Raw genomic sequence first — 22,496 nt, forward strand, 5'->3', positions numbered from 1 at the left:
CTTCCTCAGTAGCGTCCTTGGCACTCACAATTGAATTTCTTTTTAACTCTAATGGCCAGGGTCAAAGAGAGAGAAGAAAGAGATGGGAAACAGTTTTCACCAAAGAGTGTAAGGATTTTGCTATACTGAAGAAAAGGTTAGAGGCTAGAGGGAATGCTACAAAAGGACATTAAAAATGCAGCATTCAATTTCTGAGCTTCAGTTTACACTGTTGAGGTTTGCTTATTCAGAGTTCCTATTCTCGTTTTGTTTAAACAATCTCTCACTTAAAAAAAAAAATGTCATTATTCTAAGACATACTAATGGATTTAGAACATTCATCTTCAGAAAGGCTCTTCCTTACCCCACAGTGGTGTATTATATAACAAGTGAGCTCATGGTACTTTTTTAACTTTTAAAAATGAAAGAATCTGGTATTCTTTTTGGGGGGAGTATGTTAATTATAGCTATATAATAAATTGCCAAAATTTCGTGGCTTAAAGCAACAAACATTTATTATCTCACAGTCTCTGTCTGTCAGGAATTCAGGAACAGCTTTGCTGAGTGGTTCTGGCTCAGGATCTCTTTCGTGGTCGCAGTCGGGGTGTTGGTCAGGGCTGCAGTCCTTCTCTGAAGCTTTCACTGAGACTGGAGGAGCCACCTCCAAGTTGGTTTACTCACATGGCTTTTGGCAGAAGCCCTCAATTTCTTTCTTTCTTTCTTTTTTTCTTTTTTTTAAGATTTTATTTATTTATTCATCACAAAGAGAGGGAGATGGAGACAGAGGGAGAAGCAGGCTTCCCAACGGAGCAGGAAGCCTGATAACGGAACTCAGTCCCAGGACCCTGGGATCACGACCTGAGCTGAAGGCAGAGGCTTAACCACCTGAGCCACCCAGGTGCCCAGAAGCCCTCAATTTCTTGCGATGGCCCTCTCCCTAGGCTGATTGGCTTGTCCTCACGACATGCTTGCTAACTTCTCCAGAACAGTCACCTAAGGGAGAGAACAGGAAATTGACAGTGCCTTTTTTGACCTAGTTTTTGAAGGCACCTACTGTCACTCATGCTATTTTTCTGTTGATTACAAATTAGTCACTAAATCTAATCTACACTCAAGGAGATGGTAATTAGACTCTCTTAGAAGGAAGAAATATCGGAGTTCCTGGGTGGCGCAGTTGGTTGAGTGTGTCTGACTCTTGGTTTCGATCTCAGAGTTGTGAGATCGAGCCCTGTGTTGGGTTCTGCACTCAGCTCAGGGTCTGCTTGGAATTCTCCCTCCCTCACCCTCTGCCCCTCCCGCTCATGCTCTCTTTCTTTCTAATATAAATTAAAAAAAAAAATCTTTTAAAAGGAGGAAATATCAAAGAATTTGTGGACACATTTTCAGATCACCATAAGAGGTTGTTGGTTTGTTCTTTATAATTTTCTTCCTGTGTTTCTCACAACATAGGTTGTGAATTTGCCTCTGTCTTTTGTTTCTAGAGCCAGCCCCCTTGCTGCATGGATGCTAGCCAGGGTTTTGGTAATACTGTTGCTCCACAGAGGCCCTAGAGACATTTTGGGTGGAATAGTTTACACCTGTGAGAAATGGTTTCACACATAGTGACTTGTCATTGGGGATACCCGCAAAACCACAGCCACAGTCATTGGAACAACCTAAAAACATAAGCAAATGGTTGAGGGCCTTGCCACCTTCAGTTAAGAACCACTGTATGTTTTTTGATGTGCCATATTTGTTAGCATCTTACTGTGGTAGTTCTCATTTTATGTAACTTTAATTTCACATCATTAATGCATTGTATCTGAAATAAGTTTTCTATTGGGCAGGGAAAATACATATTAATACTCCTTATTTATGTTGGAAGTTTTTTTGGCTTGCTTATGTGTCATGTTCACTCTTTTTCCTTTTTCTCATTGCTTTTTTCCTTACCTAGTAAAATCCCTTACTATCTTTTAGGGTGTGCTTAACTTTTGTCTCCTGCGAAGCCTTCCCTACCTCTCCTAGCCAAAGTTAACCCCTCCTATGACACTCAAGTCACACTTAGAACATTATTTTGTGATTTTTATCTTTATATATCTCCCCCTACTATATTATATCCTTCTTGAAGGGAAATCCTCTTTGTGACCTCAAGTTCCATGTGCTTAATTAAATGATCTTTTAATTTAACATGTAGTTCATAATTGGTAGTATATAGCCTTTAGACATGAATCACTTAATCTTCTCTTCCCCTTGCACTTAGGCAAGAAGAGCATTTCCATATTTTATGTAATGAGATACATATTCAAAAACATCTAAATTTATAAGTTCTAACAAGGCACTTGGTAAAACAAAATTGGACTTGTGGCTCCCCAACATTTTGGCCTGGCTAAAAACAATTTTGTTCTTCTATTCATGTATTAATGGGGAGAACATTTTAAGTCTGGGCTTTCTACTCTACTGAAAAGTAAATCTCTGCTGTGAAAGTTAACACTTTACTTTGATATCACAATGTATCTTTGGCAAGTTGAATTGCATATATGGTTATTTAATGATTTATCACATTAACATTCTCTAGGCCAAACCCAAAAGGTAAATTTTAGATTTATAAAAAGCAAATTAAAGGAAGGAAGCAGATTTTTGAGATTAACTTTTTGAAAGATCTTGGTTCGTATTAAATCAGTCAGTCTCTTATTTTATCTAGCTGAACACTTAAAAGATTCACACTTTCTAGTTCTCCCCAAATGTTGAGCTTTCAGACATTCCTCCTCCAAGAAAATAGAAATCAATTACTGTATTTAAAATTGTACTGTTTTGTTATTTGGGGGTTAAGAGATGTTTGTGTTTATTGTTCAGTAAGCCTAAAGTATCACCATTACTTTTTAAAGTCATTTTTATGGATAAGTTGGTAAATTGTAGTTAAAAGCCCATTTTTAAAAACTAAGTAACAGTTTGCTTAAAGCCATTGATACATTGTTACATTTTCTAAACTCATTGCTGAGTTGTAAATAAGTGTATAGGATGGAAATAGAAACCCATATGACCTCTCTTTTTCCTCTTTCTTAGAAATGGTAATTGCTAAGGCCTAAAAGGAGAAAATTTTGGATATTATAGTGATTCTTTCCATTTCCCTTGTTAGTTTATCTTTGTATTTTCCCAAGGAAAATAGTTGAACTGCAAATTTAACCTTTTCTTTTTCTAGCAAATTTTTATTCTAGCACTGATGTACATTTTCTGTTACTTAGAAAAAAATTGTTCTATTATTGCAGTTTCAATTTGTCTTGCCTGCCTTTCCTCAGTTTCATTTTTGGTGTTAATTCCTTAGATATGATCAGGACAGTTGTCTTTGTATACTGGTTTGAAATAAATGCAGATATCCAGGATTCTTACTTCAGTGTCTAACCGAAAAGTAGAAGGAAAAGCATCTTAAACATTATGTTGGAGCATTTTAAAAACTTTACAACTGATATATAAACTTGACTTTACCATCATGACTTTGAAAACATATAGTTTAAACATTTAAAATACAATAAGACCAACTGAACATAATAGTTAGGTCCATGGATTATACTGAAAAGAAAAGGTCAATGAATTTGGATTTGGTACAACTAGAAGACATTTCCATCATAAAAACTTTGAAGGGAAAATGACCTGTGTCTTCCTTGGCTTAAAATGAGTATGTAGGAAGTGCCTATCTTCTTACAAGTTAAACATAAGTCTGTATACACCTGTCCTATTAATTGTTTTAATAAAATTAGATTTAGGTCTCATAAAGAAATTGTCAAAGTAAAGTGTAATTCAGAATTAGAAGGAAAAACTTATTTATTGAATTATTTTCCTTAGATCATTTTATTTAGGACTAAAATAGAAAAATTGCTCCATCTGGCAATTATAAATATAAGTGAAAGTAAAATTTAGCATATGTAATAATAGCTAAACTCAATGTTGCATTTTTTTGTTTCATCTTTTGTTTAAATTTTTCATTACATGGATAATGTGTTTTTATTTCCTACTTGCTAAAGCAATCTTGTTTTCCGCTAATAAGTAACATTTTGTGTTCTCTTCACTGTCATTATTATTGATTAGAAATCTGCAGTTTGTCAAACAAGTACCCTTTTCCAATCATCCTTGATGAACTGCCCTTGACTTCAACAGTACTGCTGATTTACGGATTCAAGAGTGGCCTGAAATTATTCCTGCCTTAATTTAGCAAATGCAATTTGGTGCCTCTGCTTTTAAAATTGCTAAACTAATTATTGTTCTTCTTGTCTGTATATTTTGTTTCCTCTATCAGCCAATACCGCTCCTGAAACAGAAGATGAATCATTCCATCACAATGTCACAGGAACAGATTGCCAGTCTTTTAGCTAATGCTTTCTTCTGCACATTTCCACGGCGAAATGCTAAGATGAAATCTGAGTATTCTAGCTACCCAGACATTAACTTCAATCGGTATGTTTTCAGAGAACACCTCTTTAAAAGTGAAATAGAGAAGGGGGGAAGGAACTAATATTTAATATTTGTCCAGGGATTTGCCATAGGCCAAACATTTTATGTCAGATTATCTAATTTAATCTTTATAATGCAGTGAGTTAAGTGGTATTTTTGCCATTTTGCAGGCAAGATAATTAAAATTCAATGAAAATCTTTGTTATTATATGGTTACTCTCCATTATTAACACTAAGAAGGAGTGGAGAAACAATGAAAAATAATGTCATCTGTGTAAGAGAATTTATTTAAAATCCCAGCAAGAGATATCCATTTTATACTATATTCTCTTTGATTGTGAGGAAAATGTTGTTAATCTAATTCTGAGTCAGTCTGTTAAAGCTAAGTATGTTTTAAGAGAATAGTATTTAGTCATTTAGTTCAAACATACAGTGAGCAATTACAGTATTCTCCACAGTTTGTTAAGTGCCTTGAGGGTTACAAGAGAAGGGATGAACCAGTTTCTGACTTCTCTGCCTTTCTTTCATCCACAATTTTATACCTTCTTCAAGCATCAGTTCATGTATCACTGCTTTTGATAGCTCTGATCCTGTCAGGATAGGTTTGCTACTCCTTTGGGTTCCTATGAAGGTCTGTGTGTACCTCTGTTACATCAAGGAGAGGTATATAACATTATGATACTTTATTAGAAAGGATATAGTTTAATAAAGGAAACCTTTCTTGAAGAAATAACTTTTGAACTAAGTATGAAGGGGTGAGTAGAAGTTTTTACCAAGGAGAAAAGGAGAGATGATTACATTCTAGGCAGGGGGTACAGCATGTACAAAGGCACTGTGGTAAAAAGGACATGATATCCCCAGGGACTGAGAGAAGACCGGTGTGGATGCAGCACACAGAGAGAGGACAAGTTGCAGAAGGAGGTGGGGGCCAGTAGGCAATCCTGCTGTGCCTACTAGGCCTTCCTAAGGCAATAGAAACTCATTAAAGGATTTGGTATGGGGGGAGGAGGAAGCTGATGTATTTGATCAGATTAGCATTTTCAAAAGTTTATTCTGACTACAGTGTGGGTACTGAGTGGAGAAGGACCATGGTACAATGAGTTTACCCAGTTGGAGAGGCTATTGCAATACACCAGAAAGGAAAGGATGATAGCTGGGATCATGTAGTGGTCATGGTGGAGATATGGTGAAGTTTGAAGGGCAAGTCATTGTGATAGTGACAGACTTGATTGGTGAGTGGGTGAAAGGAGGCATCTGGGGTACAACCAGGCACGTGCCTTCAGCGTTCTCTACTTTTCCTACTGTACCACCTGCACTACTTTGTTACAGTTGCTTGTTTCATCCTTTCAGTGGGGACAGGGATTTTTTTTTTTTTTTTTAGATTTATTTGAAAAGAGAGAGAGAGAGCTGGGTGATGGGCAGAGGGAGAGAGAGAATCTCAAGCAGACTCCCTCTTGAGTGTTGAGCCTAACGTGGTGCTCGATCTCTCACAACACTGAGATTGTGACCTGAGCCAAAATCAAGAGTTGGACATTTGGCTGACTGAGCCACCCAGGCACCCCATCAGTGGGGACAGGGGTCTTATCTTTCATTAAGTTTCATGCATAATAGGCCTTTAGTAGATCTACATCGAATGGATGAAAATAAGTTTTACAGATGAAGTACTTGAGAAATTGATTAGTGGCAGAGTGCTAGGATGAAAACTTAGACCCTTAGTTCTTAGTCTACTGTTCTTTATTTTTCAAACTGCATCTTATCCATAGGAATTAGGAAATGTTTGATTTTTAAGCAATATATAATTCAAGTTTTTGCCTTTGATTTCTTTAGTATTTGGGATAGGACTGAGAGAAAACAAAGAACATTGGTATATCTACAATTGTAATTGTGTAACGAACCTCTTTATTAACTATAATTTTTTGGCTTATTTGAGAAATTGTTTAAGAATTTTTTTCTGTTCATAGTTAAGGGCTATGCATCTCCTGCAGGGTTTGTTTTTTTGTTTTTTTTTTTTTTTAGTATAGAAAGGAAATGGTCAAATTTTGTATGTAAGTAAACAGTGGAAATTTAATTTTATAGAAATGTAATTATCTGTTTCCATGAAGAATATTAGTTATATTAATAATAAGGATCTCTGTAGAGTAAATAGTCTTTCTGTTTATTTGGAATAAATGTTTGATCAGCTCCAGGATCACCAGGGATACTATAAATTTTAAAATTTTAAATTTAAAAAAAATTAAAAATGAGTGTTGGTTTTGGGTTTTGGTAAGCAGTAGCTCTAATTAATAATGCCTTAGAATTCATTGGGGAGGGTATGTGCTATGATGAGTGCTGTGAATTGTGTAAGGCTGATGATTCACAGACAAGTACCCCTGAAGCAAATAATACATTATATGTTAATAAAAATAAATAAATACATAAATACATAAATAAATATATTTTTACTTAAAAAAATAATGCTTTAGAATTAGGGTTTCCATGGCCACTTACAGTTTGTTTCTATGGGATGAGTAGTCGCTAGTGCTTGTATCTTGATGGTCCCTCAGATAAACCTTTGATGTCTTAGATCCAAGCTTTCTCAGATTGATTATTTGATTTAATTATAGACCTCTTAAATTTATTTTTTAGATTAGAATTGTGCATTCTCTTACTAAGTTAAGGTTATATCAGAGAGCCAATCTTTTCCCAAAAAAGTTACTTTTAAAACTGTTAAGGATATTTTCAAACATACTAAAAAGTAAACAGTATTGTGAACCCATGTTTATCCATCTTCAGTACTTAACAGAATTTTTTATTTTGCTCTGTTTTCACCTATCCAACCCCACTTTAAAAAAAAATTTTTTTTAAACAAATTGTAGATGTTAAGTTTCACCCGTGAAGAATTCAGTATTTAGGGGCACCTCGGTGGCTAAGTTGGTAGAGCACGCTAGTCTTAATCTTGGGATGGTGAGTTTCAGCCCCATGTTGGGTGTAGAGTTTACTTAAAGGGAAAAAAAAAAGAATTTGGTGTTTAAACTCTTCACAAATCACTTTAGTCTGATATCTTGGTTAAATATTTATAGCCCTTTTCTTAGAAAAGCTAAAAGCTCTCTGTGGATAACTACAAATATACATAACCTTATGGGTTAAAATAAGAAAAAGCACAGAAAGGGAGCAGAAGGTTAAGCATGATTAGAAATAGCAATTGTAGGGGTGCCTGGGTGGCTCAACTAGTTGAGCTGGAGCATCTGACTCTTGAGTTCGGCTCAGGTTGTGATCTCAGGATCCTGGGATCACGCTCCATGCCTGACTCCACACTCAGCATAGAGTCTGTGTATCCCTCTCCCTCTGCTCCTCCCCTTGTTCTCTTTCTTTCAAATAAACAAACAAACAAATAAATGAATAAAATCTTAAAAAAAAAAGAATTAGCAATTGTAGTCTTTAATAAGGATTAAAAAGTTATATGTAAAATATCTCAATTATGTTAAAATATCTGTGTCTGTTAATTATATCTTTGTGTTCACATTAGTACATGTATGAGCATGGAAATGGACTGACAAGAAAATGAATAAAAGTGTGATTACCATTGGGTAGTAAGATAAACATATTTAATGCTTTTATTTCATCCTTTTCTATATTTTTGAAATTTTTTATAATAAACATATTACTTTTATAATCAGAAGAAAAATAGTTATAAGTCAATCATCAGAAATGGAGCAGAAGACAAAGTTAATATGAAGAGTGGATGATTTTTGTAATTTGATTTTGAGGTTGGACTCCTACAAATTTTTTGAGCCTTTCTTAAACAGCTAGCTTCTTCCTTCCTAACTATAGCCCCATAGACACAGTATCATAACCTCCCCTTCCCCATCACTGTCCATTCAGCATGTAAGAGAAACAAGTCCACAGGGTCCTCTAAAGGCTGGGCCCCTGCTGCATTGACAGCATTCTTTTCTCAATAGTAAAGTAGACCTCAGGTTTGGAATGGGTGACAGTAGTCTTAGGAAGCCTTGGCTTTTGTGACTTCCCATTTCCTGCCACAATTACCAGGCTTTATATCAATTTAAAGGTGTGTTAATTTTATTTATTTTATTTTTAAGATTTTATTATTTGAGATAGAGTGAATGAGTAAGAAAGAGAGCACAAGTAGGGGGAGCACAAGAAGAGGGAGAAGCTGACTCCCCACTGAGCAAGGAGCCTGATGTGGGACTCCATCCCGGTACCCTGGGATCATGACATGAGCCACAGGCAGACGGTTAACCAGCTGAGCCACCCAAGCAACCCCACATGTGTTCATTTTAAAGCATCATTGGTTTTCAGCTAAACTTCTGACAGAGGAATACTGGAACTTTTGGCAAAGGCTTGTATTTATCTTTTTCATTGTGCAGGGTCATTTATTCTGAAATTTGAGCTGGTTGGCTCTGAACGTCAGCATGTTAGGTTTGACGGGAAAAGAGGCTGAGCTATTTCTCTTAATGAAGGGAATATGGATTTGAACAATGTAAGCATTTTATGTAAATGAATGTTGATTTCTTTGCTGGGCATGAGAATTTTTTTTTGCATGAGAATTCTTAATAACAATACCTAATGTTTATTAAGTACTTGCTATGTATCAGTCACCATGCTGTTATTTTTTTACCTAATAGATCAAATTTATAAATTAGGTATTGTTTTTTTCATTTTTCGATGAGGAGATGGAGGCTTAGAGAGGGTAGGTTACTTCCCTAAGTTAGCTGATATAACTGGGATTCAAACTCAGAATAAAGTATTCCTCTAGAAGCGGTGTCCCTTAACCATTCCGCTATCCGGCCTCCGTTTGAATAATTATTCAGGTTAATTAGGTTAATACTTCTTACATCATAGCTAATCAGAAACTAAAACTATCCTTAGAAATAATTCTCAGTCTGTAAAATGAAAGTCATTTGTCAGTCCAGAGTGACCATGAAAGGATTTAAACTCATAGTATCCCAATAACATTTTCACCAAATGAGAGCTTAATCTATTGAAAATTTGAATACAAGCATATTCCTGTCTTCTGGTTGATGGATATTCTTTTGGTCACCAGAATGTTGAAAATTAATTAAGTGCAAGTAAAGCCTGTGGTAGTCTCTACAATTGTTTTAGGGAATCCTAGCAGCCAGGATGTCAGCACTTGGCTGCACTGAGATGGTATGTATTTAATAAGCCTAAACTAGCAAAAAAACCCAAAAAACAAAAAAACCCCACCAGGAATGATGACTATATATGATCACTGATGCTGTCTATTGACAGTTTGCTTTGATTCTATCAATGGTAGTTTCTAGGTAGGGAAACCTCTGTACTGATAGGTTTAGTGAGAGTAAATGACTTGTCAGCAGAACTGGGACCTGGATACTGTCTTCTGTTCACACTCAGTGCTCATTTATTATGTCTTACTTTCTCTTGAGCAAAATGCTCTGAGTGTGCTCCAGAAGTGGAAAACAACCAAAAGTTCCCCTTTTTCATGTGACTTATGAAAGATCAAGTACCTAATTTGATGAGCCATTTGATAAACTGATTATGGAGCATTTTGTTGTGGTGGTGTTATCTTTTTTGCCTAGTTGCTATTTATGATGATAGTTCTGGCAGTTGGGAGTTGTGTGTGTATGTGAGTGTAGTTAGCCTCAGAAGGGATATGGCTAGCTAGTTGATTGAATAAGAAAAATGGTTAAGAGTATGTGGTGGAAGGCTGACGTCAATAAATTGAATAAGTCTTCCTGTTTTTATTTATTGTTGTGTTCTTCCAGCTCTGCTTAGTTATGTTAAATACCCCTGACCTTTTCCCCTGCTTGCCTTTCAGGGCCTAAACATTCATATAAAGGCTTCCAATGTGATTAACATTGATGCTTCTGAGATTGCTTAGAAACTGATGGTCAGAGATTAATTGTGGGTTGCAGCAGTGGTCAGCCCAGGAGGCTTTTACATCTGCCTCTTCCCTGGATTGAAAGTGCTGTTGGGGCCATATGGCAGATTGCTTCACAGAAGAGCCAAGAATGACTTTGTGGCTAGGTTCCAGATTATCATTTGCATCTATTTTAAAGTGGAGGTTGCAGTGCTTTGAGTTTGATTTACTGTGTACTAATGGAATTAATCCTTAACTTGAAATCACATGAGGGTGTGTGTGTGTGCCTAGAATTCAATTCCAGTAATGTTACCAATATTCTATCCAGGGAAAGATTTTATTAAACTATGATTTTCTTTATATGTAAGGAAAGAAAAACATCAGTTAATAAGTATCTGACCCTTAATTGACTTATTTCCTTGAAAATAAAAAGTTTTGTTTAGAACAAAAGCAAGGTTGCCTGACTGGCTTTTTCTGTTTGCTTTTTAAAATACTCTCTAATACTCATTTAAATGCCAAAATGTCCTTCATATATGCAGAGGGGTTATTGTGGTCTAGTTTATGTGCATGGTCATATGCATACCTGCTGACTCAAAATAGGCCTTTGAATATACACACCCAGCACTTGAAAACCTAAATTAAAAAAGAAAAATTGTTGAGGGCACCTGGGTGGCTCAGTGGGTTAAAGCCTCTGCCTCCGGCTCAGGTCATGATCCCAGGGTCCTGGGATCGAGCCCCGCGTTGGGCTCTCTGCTCAGTGGGGAGCCTGCTTCCCTTCCTCTCTCTCTGCCTGCCTCTCTGCCTACTTCTGATCTCTGTCTGTCAAATAAATAAATAAAATCTTTAAAAAAAAAAAAAAAGCCTCTGCCTTCAGCTCAGGTCATGATCCAAGGGTCCTGGGATCAAGCCCCGTATTGGGCTCTCTGCTCAGCAGGGAGCCTGCTTCCCTCCCTCCCACCCCCACCACCTCTCTGCCTACTTGTGATCTCTGTCTGTCAAATAAATAAATCTTTTTAAAAAAATTGCTGAGAAGTTAAAAAATTTCATGGTGCTTGATTATTACAAGCTTTCACTCTCTGAGTCTCTATTTCTGGTTGACTTACTCTCTGTGTGCATTTCTGTCTCTTCCTTCCCTCTCTCTCCAGCCCCATCTCTGTTAGTCTCTCTCTCTGACTTCTCAGCCTCATCTTTTTTTTTTTTTTTTTTTAGATTTTATTTATTTATTTGACAGACAGATATCGCAAGTAGGCAGAGAGGTGGGGGGGCGGTGCGGAAGCAGGCTCCCTGTTGAGCAGAGAGCCCGATGTGGGGCTCGATCCCAGGACCCTGAGATTATGACCTAAACTGAAGGCAGAAGCTTAACCCACTGAGCCACCCAGGTGCCCCTCAGCCTCATCTTTTTGTCCCTCTCCTTTCTTGGAGCTCATTTCTCGGTCTCTTTGTCTTCTTCCTCCCCCTAGATGCTGTCTCTCAGATAGTATGTTATTCTGGTGATATTCACTCATGTTGTTACTGTGTTTTTATGTAGTTTTCCCACGAGGATAATTGATTTGATTTGGGTGGCTATGCATAGTACTTTCAGACTTCACTGTTGTGGAATTTTAGACTTCATGCAAGGGTTTTAAACCTGCTTCATCTTCCCTGATTTTTTTGGTTCCTTCCTGTCTCTTATTCCTCCCACCTTACATGGCACTTCCTGCTCCATCAGGAAGATGGGAAAGCATACTTGGTTACACAACGATTTGAAATTAGGCTTGGAGCGACAAATAAACAATACCTTGAGATTCTGCTTGACTTTGTACTGATAAGGTTAGGACCTACAAGATAAACAATGGGTGCTCATTTGTAGTAGGTGATAATAACTGCCATATAATCTTCCAGGAAAGTCAATATTGCTAGGGTAATAAATCTACAGTCCCAAGAGGCTCTTAGGCTTACTAATTTGTCATCGTGGTTATGAAATACGTGAACTTCAATGTGATTTTACAAACAGCTGACCACAAATACAAGGCAGGGACACTTTTTATTTTGGGGAGAATTATTTCTTAAGGATAACAACTACTTTTTTCCTTACTACACAGTAGTTCTGTGGAAGAGGAACTTTACTTGGATTATGTAGTATATCAGTTCATCTCTAAGAAAAGGTGATGGCTGCCTTTATATTCATACTGTTTCCCTCTACTAAGTAGTAAACCTAGAAAGGGATTTTGCAGTGGTTCCCAAGATATTCATTTAGTAAATCACATTTATTTGATACTGGATGTTTAATTAAACTACCAGGTGGCTTCTTCATTTTGACTATCATTTTGATTTAAATAAACTCTATCCTGGTTGACATATTACATAAGAAACCAAGCTGAAACCTGTGCTCTCAAAGATCCTTTCTTTCAGCAGGCAGTGGATTTTAAGAGTATTTGTAATAAACATTTTAGAAAAGTAAGTTCTTTTAAATGAGTAAAAATGACCATACAGCGTCTCTTTTTTAAGAGGTGTGGGGCAGAGGGAGAGAGAGAATCTTAAGCAGACTCCATGCCCAGCGCAGAGCCAACTCAGGGCTTGATGTCACAACCCTGAGATCGTGACCTGAGCTGAAATCAAGAGTCGGACACTTAACCAAGCAAGCCACCCAGACACCCCATACAGGAACTCTTAAACTGTTTTTAAAAATCAGTTCAATTTTATTTTATTTATTTTTTAAGTCAGTTCAATTTTAAATTTGGTTAAAATTTTCTGACATTAGTACTCTTTTCAGGAAATAAGTATTCACATAAACTGTTTTCTCAGAAATTGACCCTGAATACAGAATTTCAGATTATTGAAAACAGGATCATTTGAAATCTACATTTCCTTCCCTTTCCCTAATTCGTTTCAGTTGCTCAATAGGATTTTCTCATGAAATTAACTTTTCCCTCTCTGCATAGTTACATAAGCTTGCTTTTCTAATAATGAAAAATTGTACCCATTTCATCACTTATTAAAGTGAACTTTTACTTGAAGGGTTTCTGGTTGTAAAGTCAGAGTATATGACTAGAGGCCGATAAATAATTCCTCATCATTTATAGCTGCAGAATTTCTTTATAATTTTTAAATGCCTTTGGAAAGCTAGATCTTATGCCCAAAGCATGCTTTTGTGTTTGAAATTCTTTAGCGAACTCCCTATTCAGGTCATGTGCTTCCAAAGCCCTGCTTTTCTTTCCTGAGGATAAATTGCATTATGTTTTACCGTTAACAATGCCACGTCATTTCAAAGAAGACTAAATTAAGTAGTGCAAGTCCAGGTTGCTGAAAACTAGATGAGTAGACATTGTTTTGATTACTGTGCAAAGGGTATATCTGTTTAATTACCAAAGATTGGTCTGTCCCTAAATACTGTGTCATACCTGCTTGTCAGTGTCATAACCACCCATTACCATCCCTCCCCCAACAAAATTGTGGGGATTTTTTTTCATGTACCATTTTTGTTCATTCATTTAACTACCTAGTAATATTATGAATTATTAGTATTTGCCATTGGGAAAATGATTGAGCATTAACTCACTGGCTTAATTGACTTTGGGGGGCCAGATGGTGCCTTCTCCCTGGAGGAAGATAGATGGGAGAAACGTGGTTGCTAGAGAGTGCCATCTGACTCGAACAACTTTTAAGAAGCCTGGTTCTAGTTGGTTTTAGTCTTCTCCAGATGCTGTTGGAATCTGGTTTTCCAGTTCTCTGTCATTATAGGATTGCCTTCCTTTACTCGGTACCAATATATTTAGTTGTTTGTGAATCATTAAGGCATTTGAGATCACTCTTTTTTATTTTCTTTATTTGGTCTTTTTCAGGTTGTTTGAAGGACGTTCATCAAGGAAACCAGAGAAGCTTAAAACACTCTTCTGCTATTTTAGAAGAGTCACAGAGAAAAGTAAATTCCTTTCATTCTTAATACAGTTTTTATCACTGATGCAGATGGCTCAGATTAAGTGGCAGGTCAGAAGCATTTTGTGTTCCAACTACACTTTCCTGCCCAAACCAAATAATTCAGTATTATAATCTAGATTTTATGCATGTTACATACATTAAATGCATACTATGAATACGTGTGAGTTTTATATACTCTGAAGTTAGACCAGCAGAACATGGTTTGATAGGTTTTCATGGATGAAAAACAGTAAATTAATACTTTGAAAAGAAAGTATATTGACCAGGAAATACGTTTAGGGTGTTCTTTACTTAAAGAGGCATTGATTATTAACAATTAGTTATTTACAGAGGACAATCTATGTGTTGCCTTCCTACTCATCCCTCTCTTTTTTTTTCCTCATCCCTTCACACTTTGTAGAATTCTTATAAAACAGTATTGTACTTAGTGTTTATATGTTTCTTTTTCTGTTGGACCTTAACCATCTTGTTTTCCAGAAACTAATCATAACCTGAGGCAGTGGTGATAAATGTCTAACCGTGCTGGAAGTTACTATTACTAGCTAATAATAGATCATTATTGCTCCTCTTACCCTAGGAGCTGGGTGACCACAGACAAGTTTCTTAACACCTCTAAGCCTCAGTTTCCTTGTTGGTAGAATAAAAGAATAATGATCAGTTATCTCATAGGATAGTTCTAAATATTAAGTGAGAAGTTACATGATTACCAGCGGGTGGCCTTTCCTACAAGTCAATTATAAGGGAAACCAGAACATCTTAAAGTTTGCTTTTGCTAACTAGAGCAGATCAACTCGGGTCAAGTGAAATGAGTTCTTTTCAGTTATGGTCATTCAGGTTGTCAGATTGTCTTAAAGCACATTGTTGACTCATTTTAAGGTCAGTTTTCTCATATTCTTCCTTTAGTATATAATTTCACATTATAGTAGACTTAGCATTTTTTTATTTTTGCAGGTATTGCTATTGAACATTTTTTAGAGTTTTGGAAAGGAATCAGTTTTCCGAATGTTGATATTTAAAAGATAAATCATGCTTCTTTGATAGAGGGTTATTTATTTCTTATCTTACTTATTTCTAGTTTTGATCTCTGTACTGAATGAAATAATAAAGGAAATGAAGGCTGATTTGGGTTTATGAGACATAAAGCCAAATTAGAATTTGTAATAATTTGTTAGAAAGATGAGTACATTTTTTGTTATTCTAAATTTGTTTTGCTAAATAGAATGCATTCCATTATTATACCTAAGTAATTCAGAATTTATTTTTCTGTCCTTAGAGTCAAATCAAGTATGTCTTCTCTAAAAGCTAATTTGCCTAAGTTTTAGAATTTTATTTGCTTTGAGGGAAAATGCTAATTTTTTTTCAACTAGAAATTTATAAACCATCCTAAGTATTAGGAATTAGGCTGAAAAAGATAAATTATAATTAGACATTTATTTTCTGGCTTTTTCATTGTACATGGTAATTTAGTTTTTTGTGAAATATAGCAACACATGTTGTAAGTTTTTAGGATGTAAAGCTACAGGCTTAAGGAGGAAATACTCAGTGGAATAAAAGAGGTTTGCAAGTTAATGATCAATTTATATAAGAGGCGTGGAGTCTACTTAATAGAAACTACAGAAACCTATTTGAACAATATTTCATCAAATCTAGGACATTGTAGATGGTAAAAAGTGTCATTATGTTATGTACAACTAAGAAGGAAAAAATATTGAGGATGGGGAGTCATAGGAGACCTCTTTTACAAAGCTGAGACACCAAGGGTCTGTACCTTCAATCTAAGGATAGATAAGAAATTAACCTGTGCAAAAAAAGGGACAGCAAAGAAACTACCAATGTCAACCATGGCACTGGCTAGAGAAGAAACAAAAGAACCTCCCCTGAGAATTTGAACCACAAGCCTCAAGTTTGGAGTCTGAAGTCAGTCATATTATCAGTGTCACAAAAGTATCACAAAAGCCTGCAATAGTGGATTTAATTCACACTGATCTCAGGTTGATGGTGCTCCCAGATGACTGCAGAAGCAGATGCACATCTTCTCTGGAAAAATTCAACTTTAATCTAAACCAGTGGCAATGGCTAGATACCTTCCATTGTGAAAGACATATCCCAGTTTTAGAAGTTAATGTGCCTTTTAGAATTGATAAAATGTAATTCCATCAAGACCAACTTTTCAGTGTTGTCAAATGTTTATTTTATTTTATTTTATTTTATTTTATTTTATTTTATTTTATTTTTATTTGACAGACAGAGATCACAAGTAGGCAGAGAGGCAGGCAGAGAAAGAGAGAGGAAGAAGCAGGCTCTCTGCTGAGCAGAGAGCCCGATGTGGGGCTCAATCCCAGGACCCTGAGATCATGACCTGAGCCGAAGGCAGAGGCTTTAACCCACTGAGCCACCCAGGCACCCCTCAAATGTTTATATTTTTAATGAGGATCTTGAGGTTGAAAGATTTTCAAGGGCCTTCTGAATTATTTTTAGTATAGTTTTAGATAAAGTATCTTATAGATGGAGTATTTAAAAATTGATGATTCATATGCAGTTTTATGCTTTTATTAAGGGAAATACTTGATTAACTAAAATAACCTATTCTAGCGTAAAAGTTACCTTTTTATGCAAGAAAGGTGATAAGAATGCTAAGTATTTTTGTTTTAATTATACCTAAAGAGCCATGTTCTGCCTTTTTTCTGGCTTTGCTAGTGATACTCATTTAGGAATTTCTTTTGGGACCTCTTAGTATATGAAGGACATTTAATATTCTTACTTATCTGTTAAGTTACTGAATGATGATATTGACATTAATTTTTTATTAATGGAATTGCTTCTCTGGTGTTTGAGTTGTTTGATCTTGTGTAAGTTTTAAATATATTATCTATTTGCCTTAGAGAAATTTCTTAAGGAAATCTTAAGCATATTTTATAACCCACATTAATAAAAGTCACCCATTAATGTTCTACTTTAATTATTCCATATGATTTTTGTGTTATTACTGCTTGTGACAGAGAAATGTGGAATCATCCAGAGGAATGAAATGGTTGTCAAGCTTTCATTGGGTCTCTGCCACCATTATCACTAATAGTTCCTGACATATCTCTCTTTGCTTAATAGCTTTTCTCTTTCTTGCTTGCATTTTTTTTTTTTTTTTAACAGAAGAAAACAGAAGTGGCCTGGCCTTTTTAGTTTGTTCTTTGATTTGAATCAAATTACTTTTGGCCTACTGATTTATTTGTTGCCTTTGCCACTAGTTAGGAAAAAAAAAGTAAACCAAACAAAAAAGGATCACCTTCCTCTAAAATATACTGCGTTTTGATCCCCTCATATCTATTCCTCCTTAAAAACTATGTCATCTTTCTTCTCTAACCTCTTAGAACCCAGTAATTCCTCCTTCCAGCTAAGATGCCTTGTAAGTAGAGCAATTGCATGTCATCTAAGCCCTGGATTTAGCTTTGTCAACTCCGCAGGGCATGCCAACAATTTTCTTTTTTAATCACAGACATTTTATTTTATTGTAAAATGCGTAAATGTTTATACATTCACCAATCTTTAGTTGTAAGATTAAGACCTTTCTTTGAGGAGTCTACAGATTAAATTCAGTTTTGTCTTTGTTGTATAAGCTACACTCATTAATGTATCTTTTTTTTCAATGACTTATTTACAAATGTATTCAGTTTAGAAAACTTTGCCAGTAAGTACCATTGTGCTGTTTGTATAGTTTTGTGTTTTAATGAGGGCTTACTATTTTACAGAAAGAATTCCTACTATAAGAGTAATATTATTTTAAATCAGTCTTCTGTTGTATTTTAACACTAGGCTTGGTATTTTTCCAATTAGTTTTATAACCATTGTTAGGCCCATTTTTTACTGAATGTATGTAATCTTTCCAAAATCAAACTTCTTTTGGGTGTTTTTTTGTTTTGTTTTGTTTTGTTTTTTCTTTATTTATTGCTTTTTTAGAACCTACTGGCTTGGTGACATTTACAAGACAGAGTCTTGAAGATTTTCCAGAGTGGGAAAGGTAATAATAATAAAAATAATCCGGGAATTTTAGAATTAGAAGGACTCTTTTACCGTAATAGGATTCTATTTTGCAGCTCCTGGAAAGATGGTTTCCCAGCCTCTTAATTGCACTAGTGCTAGGGAGTTTCCTATAAATGATCCATTGTTAGCGCTCATTGTTGGAAAGGTCATGCTGTCTGAATCAAAGTCTATAAGCCTTTGATTTCTACTCTTTGCCTTATTTTTTTTCTTCTGAAGCAAAGTCCTATTTAGTTTTGTGTGAAGGCACTGATATTAACTAAAACACCAATATTTATTTTTTTAAAGATTTTATTTATTGATTTGAGAGAGAGAGAGCAAGCACAAGCAGGGGGGAGCCACAGGCAGAGGGAGAGGGAGAAGCAGACTCCTTGCCAAGTGGGGAGCCCAATGTGAGTCTCCATCCAGGGACACCGGGATCATGACCTGAGCTGAAGGCAGATGTTTAACTGACTGAGCCACCCAGGCGCCCCTAGAACACCAATATTTGATATTCATCCTTACCCTACTCTTTTGGTTACTATATTTGTATTTCATGGCTTTTCGTTCTGGAGGACAAGATCGGGGGAAATTTCTTCATTAAAATAAAATGTAAATAGTAGTTACCTAGAGTTTGTCTGAATGATAAGAATTTTGAAGTTTGGCTGTTCACATATACTATTGGCAGATTTTGTGGAGGTTGCTAATTTACTGGAGGTTTTTTTTTTTTTTTTAATTTACCTGCAAATAACAGAAGAATAATAACCAGTCTGAGTTTATTCAGATTTGTAAGTCCCTTTGTGCCCTGAACTAGTTAATACATTTTCTAATCTAGATCAGATACCCAAAGCACTTAAAGAAGAGTAGATCAACTTTTTCATCATACATGAGGACATGATCAAACATACTAAATGTGTATTTTGCATATGCATTTATGTTAACTCTCAGTTTCACTTTCTCATAATTTTTATCATAGTTTGTAATTGTTTCCTTTGGAATTCATGATGAAAGGGACTCACTTTTAAGGGAGTTAACTTGAGGAAGCACTTCTACTTAAGTGGCTTTCTTGTGGTGTTTCTTACTCATCAAAGATGTTTATTTGTGAGGTGAAAGAAAAACAAACAATAGAGTCTGACTGCATGGCTGAGATGATTATTAGTAGAGGGAAGTGGGTAGAAGATTAAACAAGTGGAAGATAAAAACAAAAAATTGAGCCAGAAGGAAAGAGAACATGTATAGTATTTTAGAGTCTTGGCATATTAGAGATGAAAGGGACCTCAGGAAATCATCTGGCCTAGCTGTCTACTAAAAATGTCAATCAACTCTATGATATCTGTGACATATGACAGACAGCTTCAGTGATGTACTGTCACCTCAGTGTATCCCAATGTTGGCTGCTCAAGTTATTATCTGATACTTGTATTCAGTAAGAAGCTCTATACTCTAAAGAATCTCACTGTCTCTTCCATTCCTGGTTCTTTCTTCTGGAGGTACAATAAATAAATCCGATTTTCTTTAACATTCAGTCTTCTTCATGTATCATCATGCTTTCTGGACCCACCCCTACTTCTAACGGTGCACACAGGCACATACTAAATTTACTCATTTCTTCTGTTTCACATGTGATATGGATTCAAAAACCCTTTATTTTTGTTCTTGATACACTCCAGGCCATTGGTCCCTCTAAAATATGGTAACTACAGCTGAAAGTAACAGTCTGCTCTTATTTGCCCAGACCACAGTACAGATTGGTTTTCTTAGCTTTTCTATTAGTATCTGATAGGAATTCAGATGTTTTGTTCATTTCACTTTGGTATAGATTTTATAGATCATGCCAAGGCCTTGTTTTTAATTCAGCTGCAGATCTCTGCTCTGCATCTGACATTAATTTGGCACTAATGTGAAAGGACATCCAGTTGTGCATTACTATCTGGGAAAGAAGGGATAGATCAAAACACCAAGATTGGCAAGGCTGCTGTAGGTGAGATAACTTTGTCCTAAGTAGGATCAAGATATTCCCCTTAACTTTCATAGGCACAATTTAACTTGATAACTTTTTAAACTTTTTTTTGTCTCATTGACCTCTTTTTGTTTTAGCTGCTTTGTAAGTAAGTTGGAGAATGTAATTAATCATTTTCCCAGACACCACAGAACCAGAAACATGTATTCATTTAGACAGGGAGGATAAAGAAGAGATGAGGATTGTTGGTGTTTCCAAGAGTAAGGGACTAAATGGGTGTCAGGAAGTTAGAAGGTTTTTGGATTTCCAAGTTTCTGCCATGTTACAGTTAACCCAATGATTATGAGTGAATACCTTACATGGCCTTAGGTAATCACAGAGAGTCACAATCATTTGTGTCTTTGATTGTGACGATATGAAAAATTTGCTGGGGCCAATCAGGAAGTTGGAGGATGCTTTTTAAAAAGTGTCTAGCAATTTCATAATTTTAGTGAGAATTGTACTATACTTTCACAGCTTCAGTTATGAAGAATAGTTGATGACAGGATTTCTGTTTTGAAGTCGTAACTGACAAACTAGAGATTTCTGGATCATGCTTCTTTGTCTTTTCAGTAGTATCTTTATGGGTGGTCTCCCTTAGCATAAAATGGCTAGGAAAGTAGGATCAAAAAATAAACAAAAAGGAAGTTACAAAAAGATCAAACTTGTGGCACTACTTTCTAGAAGAGATTTAGAAAGTAATTTTTCTAAAGGTATAGCATACTGGTTAGAAGTTTGGACTGTTAGGCTATCTGGCTTCATATCCTTGTTACTTTGTTGCTTTCTAGCCTTGGGAAGATTACTTAAATGCTTTCTGTGCCTGTAAAAAGAGATACTAATAGGGTTGTTGTGAGGATTACATGAGTTAATGCAAACGGAGCTCTTAGAACCTATACTGAATTGCCTTCTGTTTAAGGCTGTCAATCTCTTGGTTAAGGCTGTCAGTCTGTTGGATTGGAGCTTCCCCAGAAATGTATTCGGACTCATTGAAGTCAGGAAGAAAGTAAATCCCAGTAATAGTGCTTCTCCAGATAAATTATTTTTTAAGATATATAATTGTTTTAAAAAATACATAATTCCCCTCCAAAATGAATGCCACCCTTATATAAGTTAGGGATTTGGATCTCATCTGTTATATTTTATCTTAATTTATATTTTTTATTAAGTAATTGGGGAAAATCTGTTACTTGAAAAATATCATCATCAAATACTAGTAATAAAATGGAATTCGTTTTTTAATAAAATGTAAGCTAGGTTAAACAGTGTAAGGGAGGAAAAAGTTTTTTCTTGACCCAGCTAGGGTCCCAGGCTGAGTCTGAAAATTAAAAGGGCAAAGATTAACAGGAAAAAAGCACACATTTATTTAATATAAGTTTTACATGTCACAAGAACCTTCTTAAGGAAATGAAGGCCCAAAGAAAAAGACCCACATACTTTTATGCTAGGTTCAATGGAGAGTGGACATGTCTGAGCAATTTGACATGTCCTCAATTTATGAGGTAATTGTAGTTACCCAGGGAAAACTTCACAAGGCCCATTTGTTGGAATTCTTGGCATCCCTTTTTCTTTGGGTAAGGATATTTCTTTCCTCCAAATACAGGGTGGGCATCTTGCACATGAGGTTTTATTACACGTGGGAAGAACTGTGAGTGGGGGAAGAGATCATAGTGACCCTTCTGCTTCTGCCATTTTCTCAAACTTAATTCAGCTTAAAATATTTGATATCCCATTGTGCCACATTTTGGGGTAGCATGTCAGTGACCTTGGTCAATGAAAGGGAAAGAAAATAATTATGACTTAAAGATACTGGTTTCATTCATCAATTTTATTAATATAAAAATACCATAGATCAGATTTCTGTGGCCTGTGTATTCATCAAAACACCCCCATCACATTCACTCATGTTTACCAAACTAGTGGAAATAGACCCCATCTCAATATCATATATGATTTATTGCCAAATTTTTCTTTAGGTTGCCAACTCTAGCAAAATAGTAAAATTGCATAGATCTTAATTTATTTTACATTTTGAGAAGTTTTTCAATTCTTAAAGTAGAGGCACTGTTATTTTGTAGGAGAAAAATGGGTTTCAAAACAGGATGTTATACCGTTTTAATTTAAATATGTATATTTAATATTTGAATAAGAAAAAGTTTGGGAGAATCTATATCAAAAATGTTAACCAGGGGTGCCTGGGTGCCTCAGTTGGTTAAGCGACTGCCTTCAGCTCAGGTCATGATCCCGGAATCCCAGGATCGAGTCCCGCATCAGGCTCCCAGCTCCATGAGGAGTCTGCTTCTCCCTCTGACCTTCTCCCCTGTCATTCTC

General features: G+C 35.8%; 1 protein-coding gene across 2 annotated transcripts in view; it reads left to right on the top strand.

The window, feature by feature from the left end:
* The window catches only part of PARG (poly(ADP-ribose) glycohydrolase), a 122,297-nt gene that overhangs the window by 53,365 nt on the left and 46,436 nt on the right, over positions 1-22,496 (top strand). For both annotated transcript variants that reach the window (XM_080822882.1, XM_080822883.1), the window contains exons 9-11: positions 4,250-4,407; positions 14,062-14,141; positions 18,110-18,170. In XM_080822882.1, the coding sequence (XP_080679008.1) occupies positions 4,250-4,407; positions 14,062-14,141; positions 18,110-18,170 (299 nt within the window). The remainder of the gene's footprint in view (positions 1-4,249; positions 4,408-14,061; positions 14,142-18,109; positions 18,171-22,496) is intronic.

The sequence above is a fragment of the Martes martes genome (assembly GCF_963455335.1).
Source record: "Martes martes genome assembly, chromosome: 14".
Lineage (NCBI taxonomy): Eukaryota > Metazoa > Chordata > Mammalia > Carnivora > Mustelidae > Martes > Martes martes.